Genomic DNA, 20,103 nt, shown 5'->3' with positions numbered 1-20,103 from the left:
CCCCACCTGCCATGAGGCAAGAAAGGAAGTTGCACAGGTGAAGTCACACTATAGGAGAAGAGGTGGCCTAAAATTCAGGTGTTCTGTACTTCAGTTGCCAAACAATTATTAATAGAGGAAGTTACACCACAGCTAGAAACAGCTTCTTACATTTGCACCCCAGGAATCCCAACTGGTGACAGGTACCAGCTCAGCCTGTTGCAACGATTGCATCTGCAGTGCGTGCTCTGATAAGAGCTCTGGTAAAATGGTGGAGAGAGGACAAAGATAGTCTCAGGACAGCCAAATATGATGAAATTCACCTCTGTGTAGGACGTGTGGTCTCCACTGCTGAAAATAATCCAACCATCAGAAATGAGGACAGTTTGACTTGCATACTGATAGCTCCCTGAGATTTTGAGGATAATAATCAGGGAGCTATTTTCACTCAATGAACTTGTTTTACAGTGAATAATGCTTAGGGAACAAGCTGTCTATACTACAAGCTCCCTAAATTTCACGTGTAGATTGAAATATCTTTTCAAATGCCATTCTGGCACCTAAATGAGACCAGTGTCCAAATTCCATTTGGGTGTGATAAACCTTGTGCATTATATAAAAAAATCCTTTTTCACATAATAAATGGAGATAAACTCAGTTCCCTTTTCTATCACATGTAGGTGAGTGGGATTTGCATCTTCTGTGCCATGGACAATACCATGCGTTCAAAACTATTTGTTCTAAAATGAAAGAAGAATGGAATCTATGAAGATCTTTATGGGGAAAAAATAAAAAAAACCCTCATGAGTTTATAGAATTGTAAGAAAGTCCTTTCAGAGAATTCACTGATGAAAAGCAGGTGAGAGAAGTACAGATTACCCCCCCTATCTTAAACTACAAATACAATCCTAAGAAGTGGGGGAGTTAGGTGAAATGAAATGACTTGAAGTCATGATGATTTGAAGTGGAACCATGCTGGCTGACACCACACCAAGATTCCTAATCTCCATGGGGTCTGCAATGAATGTATTAACCTAAGGGTATGAACTTTATTCACCCAGAAAATTTTTGTTTAATCAGACTAGTCAGAACGGGGAATAAAACACGTTTTGCACCAAAAGGCTTTCTTCACAGTGCCTACGTGTAAAACAAGTCTGTGGAGGAAATGCACAACGGCAGTTGTGAAAGAATGAGCTCATTACCTAGGAGGACTCATTCCCAGAAGGCAGGGCTTTGAAACCATATAAAAGTTCTCAAATCTCTGTGCTGCACCATCCACTCGACTTCGCGCTTCTCCCTGTTGACTGGTTGGGTAAGTCAGAGAATACTGATACTCTTTTGTGATGTCTATAATTTTACTGCTTGGCTTAATGTAGGCAGACTCTTTAAAGAAGTGTTTTATTTGATACCTTTGAATATGCACAAGATACTTTCAAAGAGAAACTGTGTTCATTGGGGTAGGACAAGGATTCTTGGAATGACCCTGCAAGGCAAATTCAGATTGTGTGTAAATGTGAGGATAGTTAACTGCTAAATTAAAACCTTTCTGAAGAAGAGATTAGATAAAATATGTTGAAGTATAATTGATGCGGCCTTCAGGGAAGGAGAGGGTCTGAATGGCCCCTTAAAAGCTCCTTCCAAAACTGTTTTCTGCAATTCTGCTGCTTATGAGAAGACTTCTTTCAAAACTCCAGTTTCATTGGAGAATTATTTTGTAAAAGATAGATTTGGGAGTATGAGGGGCTGTAGGGAGTAGAAGGGTGAAAGTACTCCTAGAGTGGTGCCTCATTCATGTTAACCATATCAAGAACATATTAATTTAGCTTAATATCTTATCAGATCTTTATAAAGAAAATACTAAGAGACAAGTGATATTGATCGGGAGGATCTGGGAAGATGCAGAAGAGAGGAATTAATTTGCTTTGAAGATGTGTTGAGAGGAGTAGGCAACATGAGGAAGGGAGAATGAACTTGCACACTCTTATGTGATCTGTGTTGCTGACAGTCCTGCATTGAGGGGACTTAAAAATGCCCCTACCAAGAAACATTTCTGAGATTCTAAACTTATTTGTGCCCTTAGCTTGTTTTTAGAAAAACAGCAACACGAGCTTTACCAAAGACACTATAGGAGTCCAGCTGAGCCTCGTGCCTACCTTCAGTAGTCCACAAAACAAGGGCAGTTTCATAAATCATTAGGATAACCCATTTGGCCTGTTGCACATTACTGGCCTTAGGAGAAGAAATCCCTCTTGATTATTCTGATTCACACAAGCTTCATGTATTAGTGGCCATGATAATCCACACACACGGGGAGGCATTACCACTGCTAATTCTTTCCATGACAGCTGGAAGAACTGTGCCACAGCTAACCTCCATCCATTATATCATAGATGAAATCAGAGTGAAACCAGAGCAAGAGGAGGAGTTGGCCTACTGTTACTGCAAAGATTCTTTATACTACGGAAAGCTATTCAGCTTGTTGGTGAGGTCCACCTTGAGGTCTTAGCACCTCAGTTCTCTAATTCCAAGTAAAATCTGGAAACCATTTTAAAAGGGGCAAAAGCAAAGGCAGCGTTTCAGTTTTGCCGATGTGAAATATTCTAGTGGGCTCAGGTTAATATTTTTCTACTTTTTGATAGACCAAACCTTTTTAAATGCCTGTCTTCAGCATCCATTTTATTATTATTATTATTATTATTATTATTACTTTCTGAAACCACTATCAAAATCAGCAGATCTGTTATTTGCCAGCCTCTCTCATTAATTCCTCAGGACAGAAATCAGAGAGTTAACACCTTGGGAAGTGTGAAGCAACAGGAGAAAGCTCTGAAGTGTAAATCAGCTCCAAGATAAAAGGAGTAGTTCTACCACAATTAGACCTGATAGGGCTTTCCCACGTTGCAGAACAGAAAGGAGGGACAAAGTGAAACAGTCAGAACAGGAGCTGAAATGCAGGATGAAAAAGAAAGAGCAAATCATTATTCTTTCTGAGCAAACCTGCCTTGGTAAACCAAAAGCAAAGAGAACTTTATGCTTGCAGCTGATTCAATTTTTCCTGTAGTTCTTCCACCCTTATCACAATGCAGTTCGTTTGTGAGATACAATAACACTCTGACATTTCTTTCAGATAATCTTGTTTTCTGCAAAGATGTCTTTGAATCAAATGCAAATCAAGCAGGAAATCCTGCTCCCACCTGGCCTGAGCAAGACAATTCCAAAACACAGTCAAGACCCTGTGCCATGCACTGATCCAGTCCCACATCCACAGCAAGAACCTGAAGTCCAAGTCCCAACACCTTGCCCAGAGCCAGTTCCAGTAAAAGTGGTACCAGAAAAAGCAGTGCCATTGCCAGCACCAGTGGTGGAACCGAGCAAGGGAGAAACACCAGTGGTCGTAATACCCAAGAGTCCACTCCAGGAGCAACAGCAGCAACAGCAATGCAAGCTACCACCGACTTTCCCACCTGTATTGCACCCTGAGCCTGTTCCACACCATGAAGAGAAATCAGAGTGCAAAGAGCTACCTGTACCAGCCCCTGTTTCTGGCTGTAAACCAACTCCACATGTTCTGGAGAAGCAGGAGTGCAAGGAGATCCCTGTGCCTGTTCCTGTTTCACACCCTGAACCTGCACCATATCCCCAAGAGAAGCAGGAATGCAAGGAGATCCCAGTGTCAATCCCTGCTCAATGCCCTGAACCTGCACCGCATCTCCAGGAGAAGCAGGAGTGCAAGGAGATCCCTGTGCCCACCCCACACCTTCCAGAGAAACAGGAGCACAGGGAGACCCCTGTGCCAATCCCCGTTCCCTGCCCTGAACCCACACCATGTGCTCAAGAAAAGCAACAGCACAAGGAGATCCCTGTGCCAATCCCTGTTCCACACCCTGAACCTGCACCGTGTCCTCAGGAGAAGCAGGAATGCAAGGAAATCCCAGTGCCAATCCCTGCTCCATGTCCTGAACCTGCACCACACCCCCAGGAGAAGCAGGAGTGCAAGGAGATCCCTGTGCCCACCCCACACCCTCCAGAGAAGCAGGAGCACAAGGAGACTCCTGTGTCAATCCCTGCTCCCTGCTCTGATTCAGGGAAGTCCTCCCATCCAGAGAAGTATCTTCCCATTGAGCAGCAGCAGGTGAAGCAGCCCAACCAGTGGCCACCCATGCAGAAGTAATTCACAGCTGACAAAGGAATCCCTGAAGAGAGGAGATTGCAAACCCAATCCTCCTCTTCCCCATGTCTCACAACCAGAGGTAATTTTCCAACACCCTTTTATTCACTGAAGAATTTCTATTAAGAAGCACAGCTTCCAACTCCCCCCTCCCAGCTAACACTAGTGTTATCCCATACTAACAGCCATAAGCTAACTGACGTGTTGGGACTGGCAATAGATAAGGCTTGAAGTGGTGTCGTAGGCATGTGCGTTCAGCTTTTCAGCTGTCTGAATTTCTGCCCTCTCCCAGTCATTCCTCTGGCTTTTAAAGGCCCAGAAAGAGACCGAAGAGCATGACGGCATGCATGAGTCAGGGTCTATTAAGCTGAACAATAAACTTAACCCAAATGCAGTTAGGGACCTAGAGCTCATGCCTTCCTCCCCAAGCTCCCCATATATAAATGTCATCTCCCACCTTGCAGTTAGGGGTTTTGCCTATTAATAATTGGATTTGAGGTTTGTGTAGAACCTGCTGCTAAGGGGTTCTGGTAAATGGCAACGAGACTTTCTGAATCACAAATCCATAGTGCTGAATATTTTATGTAATCAGAAAAATAACACTGGGCTAGAGGAACTACTTAACAAAAGAGCCATCACCTCTTAATTATCTGCTTAGCTGAATTATTTGTAATCAGTGCTTTCCTGAGAGAGATCACCTTGGGTTATCCGGGATGTGTAAAAGAACAGCTTAAGATGAGATTATTTATGGAAAACACAGATAATCAAATCCAATCCAGACATGTTTTGAAATAGATTAAATTCAGGCGTGGCTTTCATCTGTTAGACAGGATAAAGGAGGAAGCATAGAGTGTTGTCTCAATTACACCCTGGAACATGTTTCACGACACAGTGCTGTTGTGTATGTATTCGGTACTTACCTCTAATTATTTTAGGCTGATACTGTATCCAGGTTTAATTTCACTGTGAAAATCAACAATAAAAATTACTTTGAATACCAAATTGTGGAGATTCTTAATCACTTCTGCTTAAAAAGATGAAAAGAAGCCTCAGCTTGGAACAGTCAGAAATTTTTTAGGTTCAAAGCTGGGTGAATCAAGACTCAGAAACTTTGGTGCTTGCAGGGGACCCTGAGTCTGCTGCTCCTCTCCATGCGCCAGGATTAGACAACCTGCAAGAGTTCCTGCATTGTGTCACTCCACTGGGCTAGCTGATAGCCCTGATCACTCCTCAGCAAGACACCACGTCCCAGAGCACAGCACATGACATCAGCTCACATTGAGCTGTCCCCACTCTCAGTCTGCCCAGTTCAAACATATTCCCAGCCACTATGCGACCTTCAGAAGACATAAGGCAGGTTGCAAGCACAAGCAAAGGAGGTTTTCCCACACTTCAGATGAGCCAGGAGTGATGCAATCCCACTAGTTTGGCCCTGTACCTGTTAGATGAGTGTTAGACACATCCAATCTCATTGTCTGATCACAGAATCTCACTGAGTCACACAGCTGATGCTTAGCAGAGCAAGCTTATGTCTGTCTGCCAGATATCATATCACTCAACAGTGTCTGTATTTATAGTTTTCCTCCTCTGCCATACAGCTGACTGGAAATCAATTAGCTGAGCCAGTATGTCCCGCTGAGAAACTGAAACATTCTGACTCCTCTTTCTTTTAAAATAGAAGCTATTCATTCTGAGCAGGCAAAAGCTTCCTTTCAGTGTCAAAAACTTCCAAAGACTCTTTTCCTCTCAGCAGTTACAGTATAGTTTAGACTCTAAATCCACAGTTAATTGTTTTGATAGACCCACAAGAGCATGCTTCAGAATATTGTACAAGAATTATTACACTAGGATGCTGGAGAGGAGCTCTGCATCAGTGACTGTAGCACAAGGGGCAACAGGTTCAAACATAAACAGAGGAAGTTCAGGAAGCAGCTCTGCAGAAAAGGGCCCTGCATTTAAATGGGCATGTTGAATGTTAATGTTTAAAGGTAACTCTTTGGCTAATAAAAGAAAGCAAAAGAAAATGGATGACACCAGTAAAGTGAAAAAAAAAACATTAGGAAGCAAATAATGAGGTCACTTATAATTTTATTGCAGCATAACCAAATAAAGATCAGAAGAAAATAGCCCCATAATATTAGTTCTTTATATTAAAGGATGAATAAATCCAATTTAATGAACTGCATCACTTTGAAAAGTAATTTCTGCCTGCAAATAGAAGAGGTGTGCTGCAAATTTTTAGCTATTCTGGCAGAGCCAGCAGAAAGGAGAGCTTGGAAATAAGTATTTGTATCTTCCATGGCACTTTGTTGCCACTGTTGTTAGTGCTACTTCTGCTTTGGGCACTGCTGCTGCTGCTGCTGCTGTGGAATGCTCTTCACAGGACACTTGGCTTGCCCTTTGGGGGCCTGGGATTGCTCCACACACTTTGGAGGACACTTTTCCTGGCATTTTGAAGGTATTTGCTGCTGCTGTTTCTGCTGGTAGGAAGACATCTTTCCTAAACCTGGAAGAAAAACAAGATGCCATTTCAATTATTTTAAGCCCTACACACTTCTTGTTCCTGGATATTAATTTCAGTCAGTTCTTTAGCTTTGAGATCAAATCAACAGTGAAGAGTCTATATAGGTTAATAAAGGCAAAACCACAAAACTGACCCCCAACCCCAGCCTTGGAAATCCTCGAGGAGGATGCTGTTCAAACCAAATTCCTGCTGGTGACTCCAGTCTGCTGTAGCTGCCCCACATTTTTTTTTCTGCGCTCCTATTACAATTAGTCTCTATGGAGATCAGCCACTCTGCTGAGGCATAACTGTACATAAGCACAAATGGGTAAGAGGCAAGCACCCTCTTAACAAAGTTGTGATCCAAACAGGTGTAGCCAAACAGGCTACAGAGGTGGATGGAAGAGAAACAATGACAGGGGTTTCCCTTCTTTCCCTCTGCTCACTGTTTTCTGAACACTTCAAATGTGACAAGCTAAAAAGCAATACAAACTCTGATGAAAGCACGCTTAGTTCAAGGAGAACCTGAGAGCAATATTTAAAGCTAATCAAAGAGGAACAGAAAGCTAGTGACATTTAAGTATTGCAAACGGTTTTGAAAGAGAAAAATAATTTGATAACAATCCCTTCCAGCAACGCCTTGTCTCTGCTTAGTCTACTGAGCGTCTCAGGGCAGAAGCCCCGTCTCTGGCCATTCAATGCCAGGGAACTGTCCTCCTGCTCCGTGGTGATACAGTTTTATACAAAGAAGTGAAACTCAGAGCCCAGGAGATCCAGGAGACTGCAGTGATCAGCCCACGGCTGCTTGATGGATACAAAAAAAGCTGCTGGCAGATGCCATCCTTTAGTAACTGATACTCAATACCCAGTGGTTATCCACAAGCATTCTTGTCAGTTGGGAAAAAAATTATGAGGGTTGACAAGGGTTTCCTGGTCTAAACAGTCAGCAAGCCGTTGTCTACAGCCTCAGAAAGTCTCAAAATAACATAATACAGCTTTCACCTGTATGGAGCTGAAATTGCTAGGGAGAGGAACTGAAACAGTTACTAGACAAACAAAATAAAGAGAAATCACCCTGCCTCCTGAGAACAGGGCATCATAAACCCCCACTTCTATAGCTAAATGTGCATAGGACTCACCTGATATCTCCTGCTGTTAGAAGAAGAGAAGAAGAAGGCACTCAAGTTAGCAAGCCTACCAAATAGGAGGCTTTTATATGCTTCCAAAAGTCAGCCCCAGTAGCTGATGACAACAGATTAACTTGATGACCAGAATCTTTCACAACCAAAACTTGCTCCACTGACACCTCCATACACCTGGACTTCAGTCAAGGTCTGTAAGAGATGTTTCCTCTTTCAGGTGTGGGAGATTTGTTGTTTTTAATGTAAGGCACACCCAATCTGGTAATAACTGGCTAATTTATTAATAATTAATCTTCTCTCAACCCTGGGCAAAGATCCCACAAACGAAAACAGATTTGAGAGACATTCTGTGTTTGGCAGTCTGGGTTTCTGGGTTTTGCTCCCATTCTTCTCTATTTTCCTTCCTGAAAAGGGGAGTGACATACTTGATATTGCCAAGAAAATAAAAAGCTTTCCCCTTATTTTTTACTTGTGCATTCACATAGCTTTTCACTGAAGCAACTAGAACTTCTTTTTTATAAACACCGTGGCTTGCTGAGGTTGTGTCAGGATTTCTTTTCTCTGGGTTTCAGAAACCTGTTGATCCCCTTGAAATTTTTCCAAGGAAGGAACAGAGAGAATTTTTCAACTGAAATGCTGTCTATAGTTCTAATGGAAAAAGTAGTTCAAGCCTCTCTTGACTATTCATCAATACTATGCCCTGTAGGGTCATATTCAACCCAATGAATTACAGCCCAGTTTCTATTACATATGTGAGAACCTTGGAGAGATGACGGACATGGCTTCCACTGGGTGTAGGAGAGCAGAAGGTGTTAATGTAAACAAGATCATCCCATATCTTAACATCCCTCGCTCACACCTGATTTACCAGGGGTCTTAATGACCCCAAGATTGACATGGGCCGAGTGTCACTAATTTGTTGTAAATACACAGGGGAATCTCAACAATGCACAGAACTAACCACAGGTGCGTAGGAGAGCCATGTGTCAAGGCTTTTGCAACAGGTTTCCCACAGGCACAGGAAGAATGATGAGCATAAACCAACAGGTCTCTTCTGCCACTTCCTCTGGGGTTTCCAGCACCATGTGCTCCCATCTGTGATTACTGTGCCTGGTGCAATGCTCACAGCAGAGAGAGAAAGAAGAAAAAATTTAAATGACTAACGCAGCTGATAGAGCTGCATGAAGATGCTTGGAATTCTGTCATAGATGACTAACCTATGGGATGGATCTCATTAGTAGTTGCATGTGACTTCCTGACTAAGACATTTTCCATGCCTGAAAGTGGACACTGACACTACACATGTGGCAGCAGCAAGCAGTTATTAGCGAGACAGTGTTCACTGCTGAATCCCCAAAGGTTTGTGTTCAAAAGTAGGAATTAGACATGCATGTTCCTAGTCTCCACATCCTTTTTTGTGCTGTTGAATATCTGGTCCACCTCCCCTTGTTTTGTCCATCTGAACTGAAAGGTGTGTTCAGGTGTGAAATGTTTGCCTTACTGAGTCATGTTTTTCTTATCATTATTCCTCTTTGATGGTGTCACCTTTTGGTGTTGACAGAAATAACACAATAAGAAATCTACTGTAAAAATCTCTGCACCTGCACATCAGGTTTCATTAAAAGCTGATTTGGTAACAATGTTTACACACTGCTAAATATAACCCTTTTCTTTTCTAGATTAGATATTCTCCACCCTTGCTATAATGATACGGTACGTGGATAGCAATTCTCTACATCCCAGACATGGAAATTGTGTGGCCATCACAGAGACAGAGGTAAGCAAGTCACATGCACAGTCTGGGAGACAATGAGAGCGTTATCCCTGAAACTCAGCATTTAGATGGGTATAATGTCCCCCCAGACAATGGGCTTCCTTCTGTTTCAAAATTATTACTCCAAATAAAGAAGATGCATTTATAAGTGAATTAAAATATTACTGCACCTGCCAGGCATTAATGAACTGAATTTATGATCTAGAATGTCAACCAGTCAATCAGTCATGGATGTGACTTCTCCTCATGGCAGATTCTGAACAGATAGGGAAAGAGAGAGAGACCTGCCCAAAGCCGTATGAAGTATCTGCAGCAAACTTGGGAAAAAAACTGCAAACTTGCAAGGCTTGGAGCTGTTCCTGAACCGCGAAAAGATTCATTTCCTGAAGCCAGATCCCCTACTTTCTATATTCAGTCAAGGAGGAAGAATTAATAAAAAATACCACTTTCGTTTCCATCAGAGTGCTTTTAAGAAATAATTCAAATCCCAGAAAGAACATTTCAACTCTTTCTTTCTTGGATTTGTGGCTTTCTTCCACTTAAATATACCTTTTAATGGTGTGTAATATTTTCCTTCAAAATCCAGAGATACAAAGATCAAAATGTAATCGTTAATAAAGGTGAAAATTAAATTTCTATCATTATTTTCGCATGGGATAGAACTCTTCAGGTTTTGTACCTGTCAGAAAAGTATTGACCAGATGATGTTTTGCTTACAGTATTAAAAGACATTGCTCCACATTATAATGCATGCTTTCCCTGTTTACAGCACTGCATTCCAGGTACAAATTGTCCACAACCATAGCAGCTTTTTAAAATGAGCACTAAAGGAAGATGTTCTTGGGTCCAATGACACTGAAACGAGGCGATGAAAGAAAGACATAAGACACGTGTTGCCATCAATGGTCAATTTTTATTGCTGCACATAGACAAGAGGACAAAGATTAAAAGACAAACTGAGAAATAAAGAACTGAAGGGGAAGCATCTTCCAACGTCAACTGTTTACAGAACAGACATTGCTCAATCACTTTCCAAGATGCCCAGCAGTATAATTATTGGCCAACTGCAGTTACCAAGAAAAAAGTTGCTGAGATAGCAGTAGCAGAAGTATCATAGCAAGCAAAGACACAGGGTGGAAACATTCAGACAAATGTTTTCCAAGACAAAGACAGAATGGGGTAAACAGATCAGAAGTCTCAGTATGTTGCAGATGGGTCTGTAACGTGGTTTTCATTCCATGGATGCTTGTGAGCCTATGGATATTGCAATGCACTGAAGCACCAGGGCCACATGCTAGGCTCGTGTGTTAAGGCGATCAGCATGGGCGAGAGCAGACAGTGCTACATGGCTCCAGGCACACCGTCTCACATGAATCAACACACTTGGTGGTACACACCTCCACGCATGGGGGTGGGCAGGGCTCCACACACTTGGTGCAGCACTGGGCGGCACAAGGCTCCACACACTGAGTGGTGCACTGAGTGGCGCATGGCTTTACACAGACATCAATGCACTTAGGGGGGCAGACCTCCACACACTGGGTGCTGCAGGGCTCCACGCACTGGGTGCTGCAGGTGGTGGTGCACTGAGTGGCACAAGGCTCCACACACTGAGTGCTGCAGGTGGTGGTGCACTGGGTAGGACATGGCTCCACACACTGGGTGGTGCAGGATGTGGTGCACTGGGTGGCACAGGGCGTTGTGCAGACCTCCACGCATGGGGTGGAACATGGCTTCACACAGATGCTGTCACAGGGCTCCACGCACACCGTCTTGCAGGGCTCCACACACTTGGTGCATTTCTGCACACAAATGGGAGGGGGCAGGCAGGGCTGTTTGCACTGCTCATAGTAAGACATACTTCTGAGGTGCTGGTAAAGCTAAAGACAAAGAAAAGAGATACAGAATCAGGGCACTCATCCTTTCTTCTTGAGCCACAATTCACAATCTGAACTCTTGCAACATACATAAAAGTTAGCTGTTGGACTAAGAAAAGAGCCCTCAGGAAAAATTACATGTCTGAATGATTTCTGGATTCAGACATATTCAACTACAACTGCCACATTATTCCTTCTTTTCTTGGGAACCCGCAAGCACCACTGTTAGGAAGACTACAGCCGTAAACCCCGAATTTTGTATAACTGCCCACAATTAAACTTTGCAGAAGCCATAACATGAAAATAGTTCATGTCTTTATTTTTTCAGTTGTATCAGCAGACATTCCCAGGCCCAACTTTTTCATCTTCAGTTCCTCACAGAGCACATCTCCCTTGGTGTAGGTATTGAGCTCCTAATGCTCAAAGATAAAGACCAAAGATCAAAAATTCAGGCACTACCCCAAATTCTCCAGCTGTATATCATTGGAGTACATCATTGTACTATCGTCATGGTATATCATCATGGTATGTCACTGGAGTTGTATCAATATTAACGCGCTCATCCTTTCATAAGAAAAGGGTTAGCCCAGAGCTTATAGTTCCCATTTCCAATTCATTTCCTCATCTTGACTTCTCCCAGATGGCTCCTGCAGCTTTGCCCTCAGGTATTCTGCAGCTTCTTTCTTCCAGATAATTCTTCTTCCCACTCATCTCTTTGAAGTCCCAAAACTACTCTGCAGCATCTACTAATCTATTTAATTTCCAGTCTTAAAGCCATAGGAAAAAAATTAATGAAGATAGAATAAGTAGGAAGATGAGAAGCAGTCACAGTTTCTGAGAGGCTGACAGGACATTTGCAAGATACTTAAGTAATAGTCAAACATCCTCTCCCGCATTCTGGGATAAATCCTGGGACTGAAATACCAGCAGCAAAGGTCTCCTGTGATCAGCATTAGATTCTCTTGACCAGAACAATCAAGTAACACAGCCATTGCATTATTCCCTGATAAATCCAAGAAAGACTTACCAGTCCACTAGTGCAGGTGAGTGAGTGAGAAATCAAACGAACTGCTGTGAGCATCAAAATGCAAACCTTTTTATATGGCTTGCATGGCGTCATCTCCGGAAACAAGGGAGCCCAGGGGTATGGACACCTGACCACTAACTACCTCAACAGGCTCCACCTATACATGCTTTACATATTTGTTTGCATCCTAATTTTTGATGGAAACCCTCTTCCAGGAAAAGCATATGATCTTGAGTAAATTCTGCTTCTACCTAAACCCTGTGTCATGTGGTTCTAAATGAGAATGATAGAGTAATTAAAAAAATCAAGTGCTGGATTGATTGCTCTTCAGAAAAGGTTTAATATGCTTGGATATTTTCATCTCCTTATTTCCATAAATGTCTGGATGATACTTTAGGTTGTTTTGAATGCAGTATGAATAGAAAGCTATTATTAGGGAAGATGGACAATAGATCTGATTTACTATGAGAAATATCATGTCCTAATTCTTACGGTAAGAAGCAGCTAATCCTACAGTGGCCCTCAGTGCTTCCACAGGCTGTTGAAGTATCTGTTTCTCTAATAATTCTTTAATCATTAAATGCACCCACCCCATTCCTCTCCACACTCTATTAACAACATGCATGCTTGGCAATGTCGATGGGGACACAACTCTAGTTACCTTGAGGACCTCTTCAAGCCATTCAGGGCAAAGTAAAGGGGCATTCATTTTGAAGGCATTTTTTCACTGCCAGAGCAGTGTAAAGAGCTTCAGTTTAAGTGGCATTCAGGCCCAGGACTTGAGTTAGCATATTGAAGCCCTTTGCTATTCATGATAACTCAGCTATGCAGAACAGAAAACACCCGTGAATGCATCGAATAGACCCTGCAGATTTTAAAACAAACCAAGAGCAACTAGGTCAGATTTAGGTGTGTAATATTTTAATAGATTGATTTCTTTCCATATTTTCCTCCTAGAGTTGACCCTGCTGAGTGATATTGAGCAAGGAATGGTCCTCCAGCACTTTTAGGTCTGCCCACATCAGCATCCTCCAACACTTATCTTGCTGACGAGTTTCTCATAGTCTGGTTTGTACAGTTCTTCATGCTTTCCTAGGGCTCCAGGCTCACCTCTAAAACCTAGGTGAGGACCGGTCCTACATCTCCCTTTCCATAGTGGGTTATTTTATAACCTATTGTTATCTTTGATTAGCAAGAAATTGTAACAACTTCTGAGAGAAATGGACATTTTAAGGGATATAAATTGAGCTGCCTTTGTAATATGTGGGGACATGAGAGGGCTGGATTATTATTCTTAATTGACACTTATTTGTGGATCTCTATTATATTTATGAGCAATTTAGTCATTTGACTAGTCACCTTAACTGCAGTGAGTCAGGACATCACAGCAACATCATTTCTTGTCCATACCTTGGCAAAAGAGCTGAAGTGATTTTCCACATCTGACACTTCTGGGATCTATTCAATTAAATGGCACGTGTTAAGGTCTCTGGCAGAACCACAGGCTGATATGAAAGGTTATGCTTTGATGAAAAGAGCACAAAAGATTGCAAACCTGAAACTCCAGGAGGTTCCTGGAGCCCAGGAAGAGACAGACTCCCCTACCTAGAGGTCTGTGTGGTGCTGCAGAAGAGGACCCCATTGACCATTGTGTTCTGGTACTCAGGACAATATTTCTTAAAAACTCAGTAAAGAACATGGTCAACACTTTTGGATCCAAATAATCAGGGAGACTTCATATTTTACCACAAAGAGCTACCAAAGATGGAGGCACATCAAGACTAAAGCCATTTTCCTACAGCTATAAAAAATCTACCCTGCAGACATGAAACACTGAATAATTAAGCAGACATGAGTGTTAACATAAATACAAAATTCAGAATGTGCAGGTGTCATGATTTTTGATAGAAACATTTCAAACTGACGTATTTCCCTGTGCAGCTGTTTAGATATGCACCATTTTAGGCTGTTCAGCTGGATTTCTACTAAGAAAAAAAAATCCCTATTGTCAACCACAGAAGACTTTTCTTTTAAAAATATCATACTTCTGGATTCATTGCTTTACCTAAATACCTCTTAAATAAACTTATTTTTTTCATAGAAATCAAGAATTCTTCCCAGATTCACAGCATGGTAAGACCTTCCAAGCCCACTCTTCTGCATGTTATTGCATTTCAATCTCAAAGCCTGGAGCTGTATTACAACTGACTTTCACTTCTCATCATTCCCTACCACAACTACTCAGGGAAGGTGTGAGGGTACGATCCAGCTCTGAGGGCAGCTTCCAAGTGGGGCAGGTCTCCAGACTAATGGTCCATCCCCTGCCTTTGGAACCATTTGCATAGCTGAGATGCCAGGAGCCTGAACATAGAATGCAATTAGCCTCACATGAAAACAAGTAGTTTGACTAGTCCATGCCTTAGGGACTATTTGATTGAGTAATAAGATCATTATTTTGGGGGCTGACAGGAACCCAAATTTGGCACTATCCACATCTTTTCCTGTTTATTCGGAAGGTGAGTTCTCCATGAAGAATGATAAGTGAGCATCTGAATCCAGTTAATCTGGAAAAGAGGAAGTAGCTATGAAAATAACTTATCAGTTGTAACTATTTCCTTTTAAATATTGCAAATTTTGCTTTTATTTTCAAATAGTTGAGAATGGGAGTCTTAGTGTTTCTTAGAATTTTTTAGATGACTGAATAAAACTGTGTCCTGATCTCTGAGGAATACCTTTTAGAGCTCAGAGCACGCTGTCTGACAGAACAAGGAGTGTAGGTCTACGACATTTCCTTATGTTGAACAGCAATTTTTTATCCCCCTTTTACAACACTCTTGTGTCCAGAGAGGAAGGCTCTCTCTTTCTCTCCCTACCACACAAGCTTGTGGTTTGTGTGAGGCCGGGTATACCCAAGCCACGTGCAATGCCGTGGCCATTGGGTACGATTTATAATGGTGCACTAATGTTTAGATTCCTCTGTGAGAAGAAGTGATAAAGTGATAATTGCAGGTTAGTCACCAGAAATGTGCCCTGGGGCATCTTGAAAGAAGAAGCCAGTGCATGCTCCCAGAGAGAGCTGTGCCCAAATCAGCTCCTTCAGCAGCTGGGCTGGCTTCCTCCACACTCTGCCTCCTAATCTCCCATGCTTTCAGAAGCTGCTGCTCATTCAAATCCTACTCTGCACCACCTCTGCTCTGGACCTGTGGAGCACTGCAATTGGAAGGCATGGCTGTATGACACTGAATCCCTAAGGACTTCACTTACTTTCAGCAAGCAATTTGCAAACAAATGAGACGCTAAGGAAGAAGACCTGAGATCCTGTAAGCAGATGTACATGGAGGTTTGAAACAATTCACCAAGATGCCTTCTGAACACTACAGGCACTGTGACAGAATTAACTAGTGAGGAATACAGCTCTGTGGGCAGGTTCCAAGTGGGGCAGGTCTCCAGACTGATGGTCCATCCCTCCCTTTTGGAAACCTTTGCACAGCTGAGATGCAGGAGGCCGAATGTAGAAGCCTAGGAGGCTCCCATGAAAACAAGGAGCTTGGCGACTCCGTGCCCCAAAGACTAGTTGATCAAGTAATGAGATCCCTACTTCCGGGGCTGAAAGGCACTCACATACGGCACTAGCCACCTCTTTCCTCTTTTCTCCTGAAGGTGAGTGCTTCATGAAGAATGAAGCTTCTAAGAAGCACTTTGGGAAATGTTTTCGGCCTTCCAAGTCTTTTCAAAAGCGTGGCAGAGCAGTGCTTCCTCATGCCATACAGCATCCCCTCTCCCAGCAGTCATCTGGTATATCCCAGCTGAGTACCGGGTCTCTCCCGGGGCTATTGCCTTACACCTTCCCACAAGTTCGACCAGAAGCGGCCACTTCACAGACACCAGGGTTTTAGGAAGATATTCAAAGAGAAAGGGTGAGTCTGCAGGAGCGCCACAGTGAAGGAAACACTTGCAGACAGGTGATGCCAAACACACTCTTTTTATTATTGCTTCTCACAAGAAGAGGAACAAGATGGCAAGGAAGAACAGATGGGCAAATTCCTCCAGCCACGTCAGTACAAAGAGGAATTGCAGAATACCTCTCCCAGGCAATATCCTGGGGGCTCAAAGTCACTTAGGTACGAGTTACAAGGAAAGGCATGGGTCTTCGATTAAATACAGCAGAAATTATGCAGAGCACGAGAAGAAACCGTTGGAGGATTGACTCTTGTTAGGGCAGGAAGGGCACTAGGAAATCGAAGTCTGGAGAAAGACGTTGGCAAGCATATGGAACAGCAAACCATTTTCATTCCTTAGGCTTTGGAGACTCCACAGGGCAATGGCACTGCAGAGTAGGGTCACCTTGAGGCTGTCACCACGGGAGCCCCCACATGCAGATCCTCATGGAGCAACGCAGTTACTTCCTCAGACCTCAATGAGACCCAGGTTCAAGAAAATGGTGTTGCCATTGCTCCCAGCTCCACCGCACGCATTCCCGCACCTCCCGGCATTCTGGGACACATCAATAGTGCCCAGGTTCAAGTAAATGGTGTTGCCATTGCTCCCAGCTCCACCGCATGCATTCCCGCACCTCCCGGCATTCTGGGACACATCAATAGTGCCCAGGTTCAAGTAAATGGTGTTGCCCCTGCTCACATCCTTGAAGTAGGGATCCATACACCTGGCATTCTGCAACACATCAAGATTGCCCTGGTTGAAGTGAATGGGGTTGCCCTGAGGATTCCCACCATTTCCATATGAATTCGGATATGGAGCCACAAGAGGGGTGTTAGCCAGATTTCTCATAGCATCCACATATCTTCCTAAGAGAGTACTCCCCAGCTGGGTGTTTGGAGATAGGAAGCAGGGCTGTCTCAGTTCGCAACCGTTTTGGAAACTCATCTTTGAGAGATGGGGATTATCTGAAATCAGGAAAGGAATATACTTTGAGGAAAACAAAGACATCAGCTTTCACAAGATGTTTTATACCCCTCATTCAACTTGGCTTTATGTAGGCGAATCCTGAACAATATCCCCGGAAAACAGCCTGAAATCCACAGCAAAGCGCTAAGGCAACAAAAAAGCACTTCGACATTTAGCTGCTGGCTGCACGTACATTTCAAACCCCTTCTCTTCCAAAGAAGAAAGAAAGGTGGTACTGGTTGGCCTCAGGTAGATTATACAGCAGGTCTGAAATCACGGCATTACTCACACGTCCACAGAGTCCCTAGCTTTGGGATTAGCTCTTGACATGGCTTCCCAAATGCCACCCAAACAAGAGACTACTAGGTTTGTGACAGTGCCTTATCCACGCACAGGTCCTCAGCTACAGGACATGGAGGGAGGCATCGTGACAAAAATCTGCTACAAGGAAAGGAGCAGACACTTAGAGTGCAGCAGCTTTCCCACCTCTCCCACAGAAGTCCTTCGAGCTCTTCTCATCCACATTTCCTTCCAGTCATTGCTTACCCTTGCAGCCTGCAAGATCCACTTCTTCTCTTCCCTCCCACCTTTTTCCTTTGCAGTCCTAAGCCTTGCCTTTCCATCTTTCTCAAACCCACTAATTTCATGGCTGAAACAGAGTAAGTTCTCCTTGGGTAAAGAGAGGGCTTAGTCCCCTTAGAGCTACCCTGATGCACATCTTGATGGAGAAAGCACAGCAATTGCAAAGCACACAGCAAATGAAGACTGGTAGAACTTGGAATGAATAGCGATCTACCCTAGCTTCAACTGCTCAGTGGGTAACATACACAAATCTTGTTAAGCAGAGCCCATCCGTCTTCTAAGCTTGCTTCTGCACGTAGCATTTAGCAATTAGAGAACACCAGCCACTACATTGCTTCCCTGCAAGACAAGACAGACTTACCCAACGCAGCACCAGCAAGTAGCAAAGGAAACCCAAATGGTTTGGGCAACACTAGGGAATCAACCCTTTTATATGATTTTAGTGTCCGTGTCTCCGGAAGTGAGACACCTCAGAGGTATGGAAATGCATTTTTTAATAATCCAGACCTGCTCAACCTCCAATTCTGAAATTGCTGGCTTACGTTATAATTCTTTATGGAATGCGGCCACCGAGGTGTTAAACTCCACGCTATGACTGCTGCCTGCAAGCTTGTATTCCTGATCCACGTATTTCTGCTGGTGCAAGGAGAACACAGAACTGATGATCGGGCTTGGAAACAATCCCCCTCGGGATTAAACTTCATTTGGATAAAAGGTAATTTGGCGCATTCCAGAGTAAGGTCAAGGGACCTGCATGGCAGATCCAGTTTTGGGGAATTAAAACTGGCAAAGATGAATGTTGTCAGACCCACACAGATGTCACGAACAAGATCTTCACCAACGTCTTCAATGTCTTCCCCAACCAAGAGGAAAGAAATGCAAGCTTTGTCAGGTGTTGTGTGGGTTTGGAGAACGCACATCCCAAAGTACAGTCTGGTTGAAAGCCCTCTCTATCACGGGACCCAGGAGAAGAACGATTTCAAGTGGGACCCTGAGCAACAACAAGGCTTTGAGCAAATTGAACGAGACTCAGTTCATGCAGTAGCCCTTGGGCCAGCCCACAACGGCCAAGATGTGACAAATGCGCTCTATACCGCAGCCGTGGAGAATGGTCCTACCTGGATCTTGCCTGGGTCTTCTGGCAAAAACCACCAGGGAAGACTCAAGGCCGACCCTTCTATTTTTAGAGTCGGAGACACAGGATATGTGAGGCCCGCTCTGCTTCAAATGGGAAAGAGATCCTGGCTGCCTACAAAGGGCTTGAGCTGCTTTGGAAATGATTGGCACTGAAGCACAGCTCTTCCTGGCACACGGGCTGCCCATGCTGGCCCGGATGTTCAAAGGGAACGTCTCCTCTCTACATCATGCAGCCAGTACTAGATGGAGTAAGTGGGACAAGGAGGCTGAAGAGGAAATCCCCATCATCCAGAAACGCTCGGAGTTATCAGGGACTGGCCAGAGGGCAAAAATTTTGGAATATCACCCAAAGAGGAAGTGACGCGTGCTGAAGAAGACCCTGTCCATAATGAACTGTCAGAATGTGAGAAGCAATATGTTTACTGAGGGGTCCTGCTGTGTAGTGGGAAAACTTTGGAAATGGTAGGCGACTCTATGGAATCCCCTGTGACAAGGTGCAGAAACTGCTGGCAATGCAGAAGTGAGTATTTGCGTAAATACAAATTTTCACAATGTGCGGGTGTCATGACTTTTTATGGAAACATCTCAAACTGACATGCATCCTTGTGCAACTCTCTGGACTCGTACTGCTTTTGGCTCTTCAGATGGATTTCTGCTAGGAAAAATGCCTCCATTATCAACTGCAGGAGACTTTTCTTCGAAAGTGTCATGCATCCTGATTTCTTTGCTCTACCTAAGAATCCACGGTATGCGTTTTTGTTTGTGCCTAAGAGCAATGGCACCAAGAACTGGTTGGCATCAAAGAGTTCATATTGCTTACGTGCAGCATGCCACAGGGTCTAATAATAGGATTTTGGTGACAAAGCATTTTCACAGAAATCAAGGATTCTCCCTTGATGCTCAGCACGCTGAGGCCTTCCCAGCCCACTCTCTTGCATGTTGGTGCATTTCAGTCTTAAAGCCTGGATCCCCGATACACTCAACTTTTCCTCCTCATCCGCCCCTTCCA

The 20,103-nt window shown here is 43.6% G+C and overlaps 2 protein-coding genes and 1 long non-coding RNA gene across 4 annotated transcripts; 2 read left to right on the top strand and 1 right to left on the bottom strand.

The window, feature by feature from the left end:
- The first annotated feature begins 1,241 nt into the window (after nt 1-1,241).
- Nucleotides 1,242-5,149, top strand: LOC136003990 (uncharacterized). 2 transcript variants are annotated; one of them, XM_065660067.1, is made up of 2 exons: nt 1,242-1,291; nt 3,107-5,149. In XM_065660067.1, the coding sequence occupies exon 2, from the start codon at nt 3,128-3,130 to the stop codon at nt 4,148-4,150; it is 1,023 nt and encodes a 340-aa protein (XP_065516139.1). In that variant the 5' UTR covers nt 1,242-1,291; nt 3,107-3,127; the 3' UTR covers nt 4,151-5,149. The 2 variants fall into 2 exon arrangements, with proteins under 2 accessions (XP_065516139.1, XP_065516140.1); XM_065660068.1 differs by lacking the exon at nt 1,242-1,291 and adding an exon at nt 2,370-2,461.
- A 2,644-nt stretch (nt 5,150-7,793) lies between these two features.
- Nucleotides 7,794-10,556, top strand: LOC136004032 (uncharacterized). Its single transcript, XR_010608212.1, has 3 exons — nt 7,794-7,982; nt 9,472-9,569; nt 10,336-10,556. It is a non-coding gene; the product is annotated as an uncharacterized LOC136004032 (long non-coding RNA).
- A 193-nt stretch (nt 10,557-10,749) lies between these two features.
- Nucleotides 10,750-11,425, bottom strand: LOC136004031 (proline-rich protein 9-like). The gene has a single exon (XM_065660127.1). The coding sequence runs from the start codon at nt 11,423-11,425 to the stop codon at nt 10,883-10,885; it is 543 nt and encodes a 180-aa protein (XP_065516199.1). The 3' UTR covers nt 10,750-10,882.
- Nucleotides 11,426-20,103: the final 8,678 nt, after the last annotated feature.

The sequence above is a fragment of the Lathamus discolor genome, chromosome 24, assembly GCF_037157495.1.
Source record: "Lathamus discolor isolate bLatDis1 chromosome 24, bLatDis1.hap1, whole genome shotgun sequence".
NCBI classification, from domain to species: domain Eukaryota; kingdom Metazoa; phylum Chordata; class Aves; order Psittaciformes; family Psittacidae; genus Lathamus; species Lathamus discolor.
Note: the sequence above shows the minus strand (reverse complement) of the source record. Positions and strands in the feature narration are given on the sequence as shown.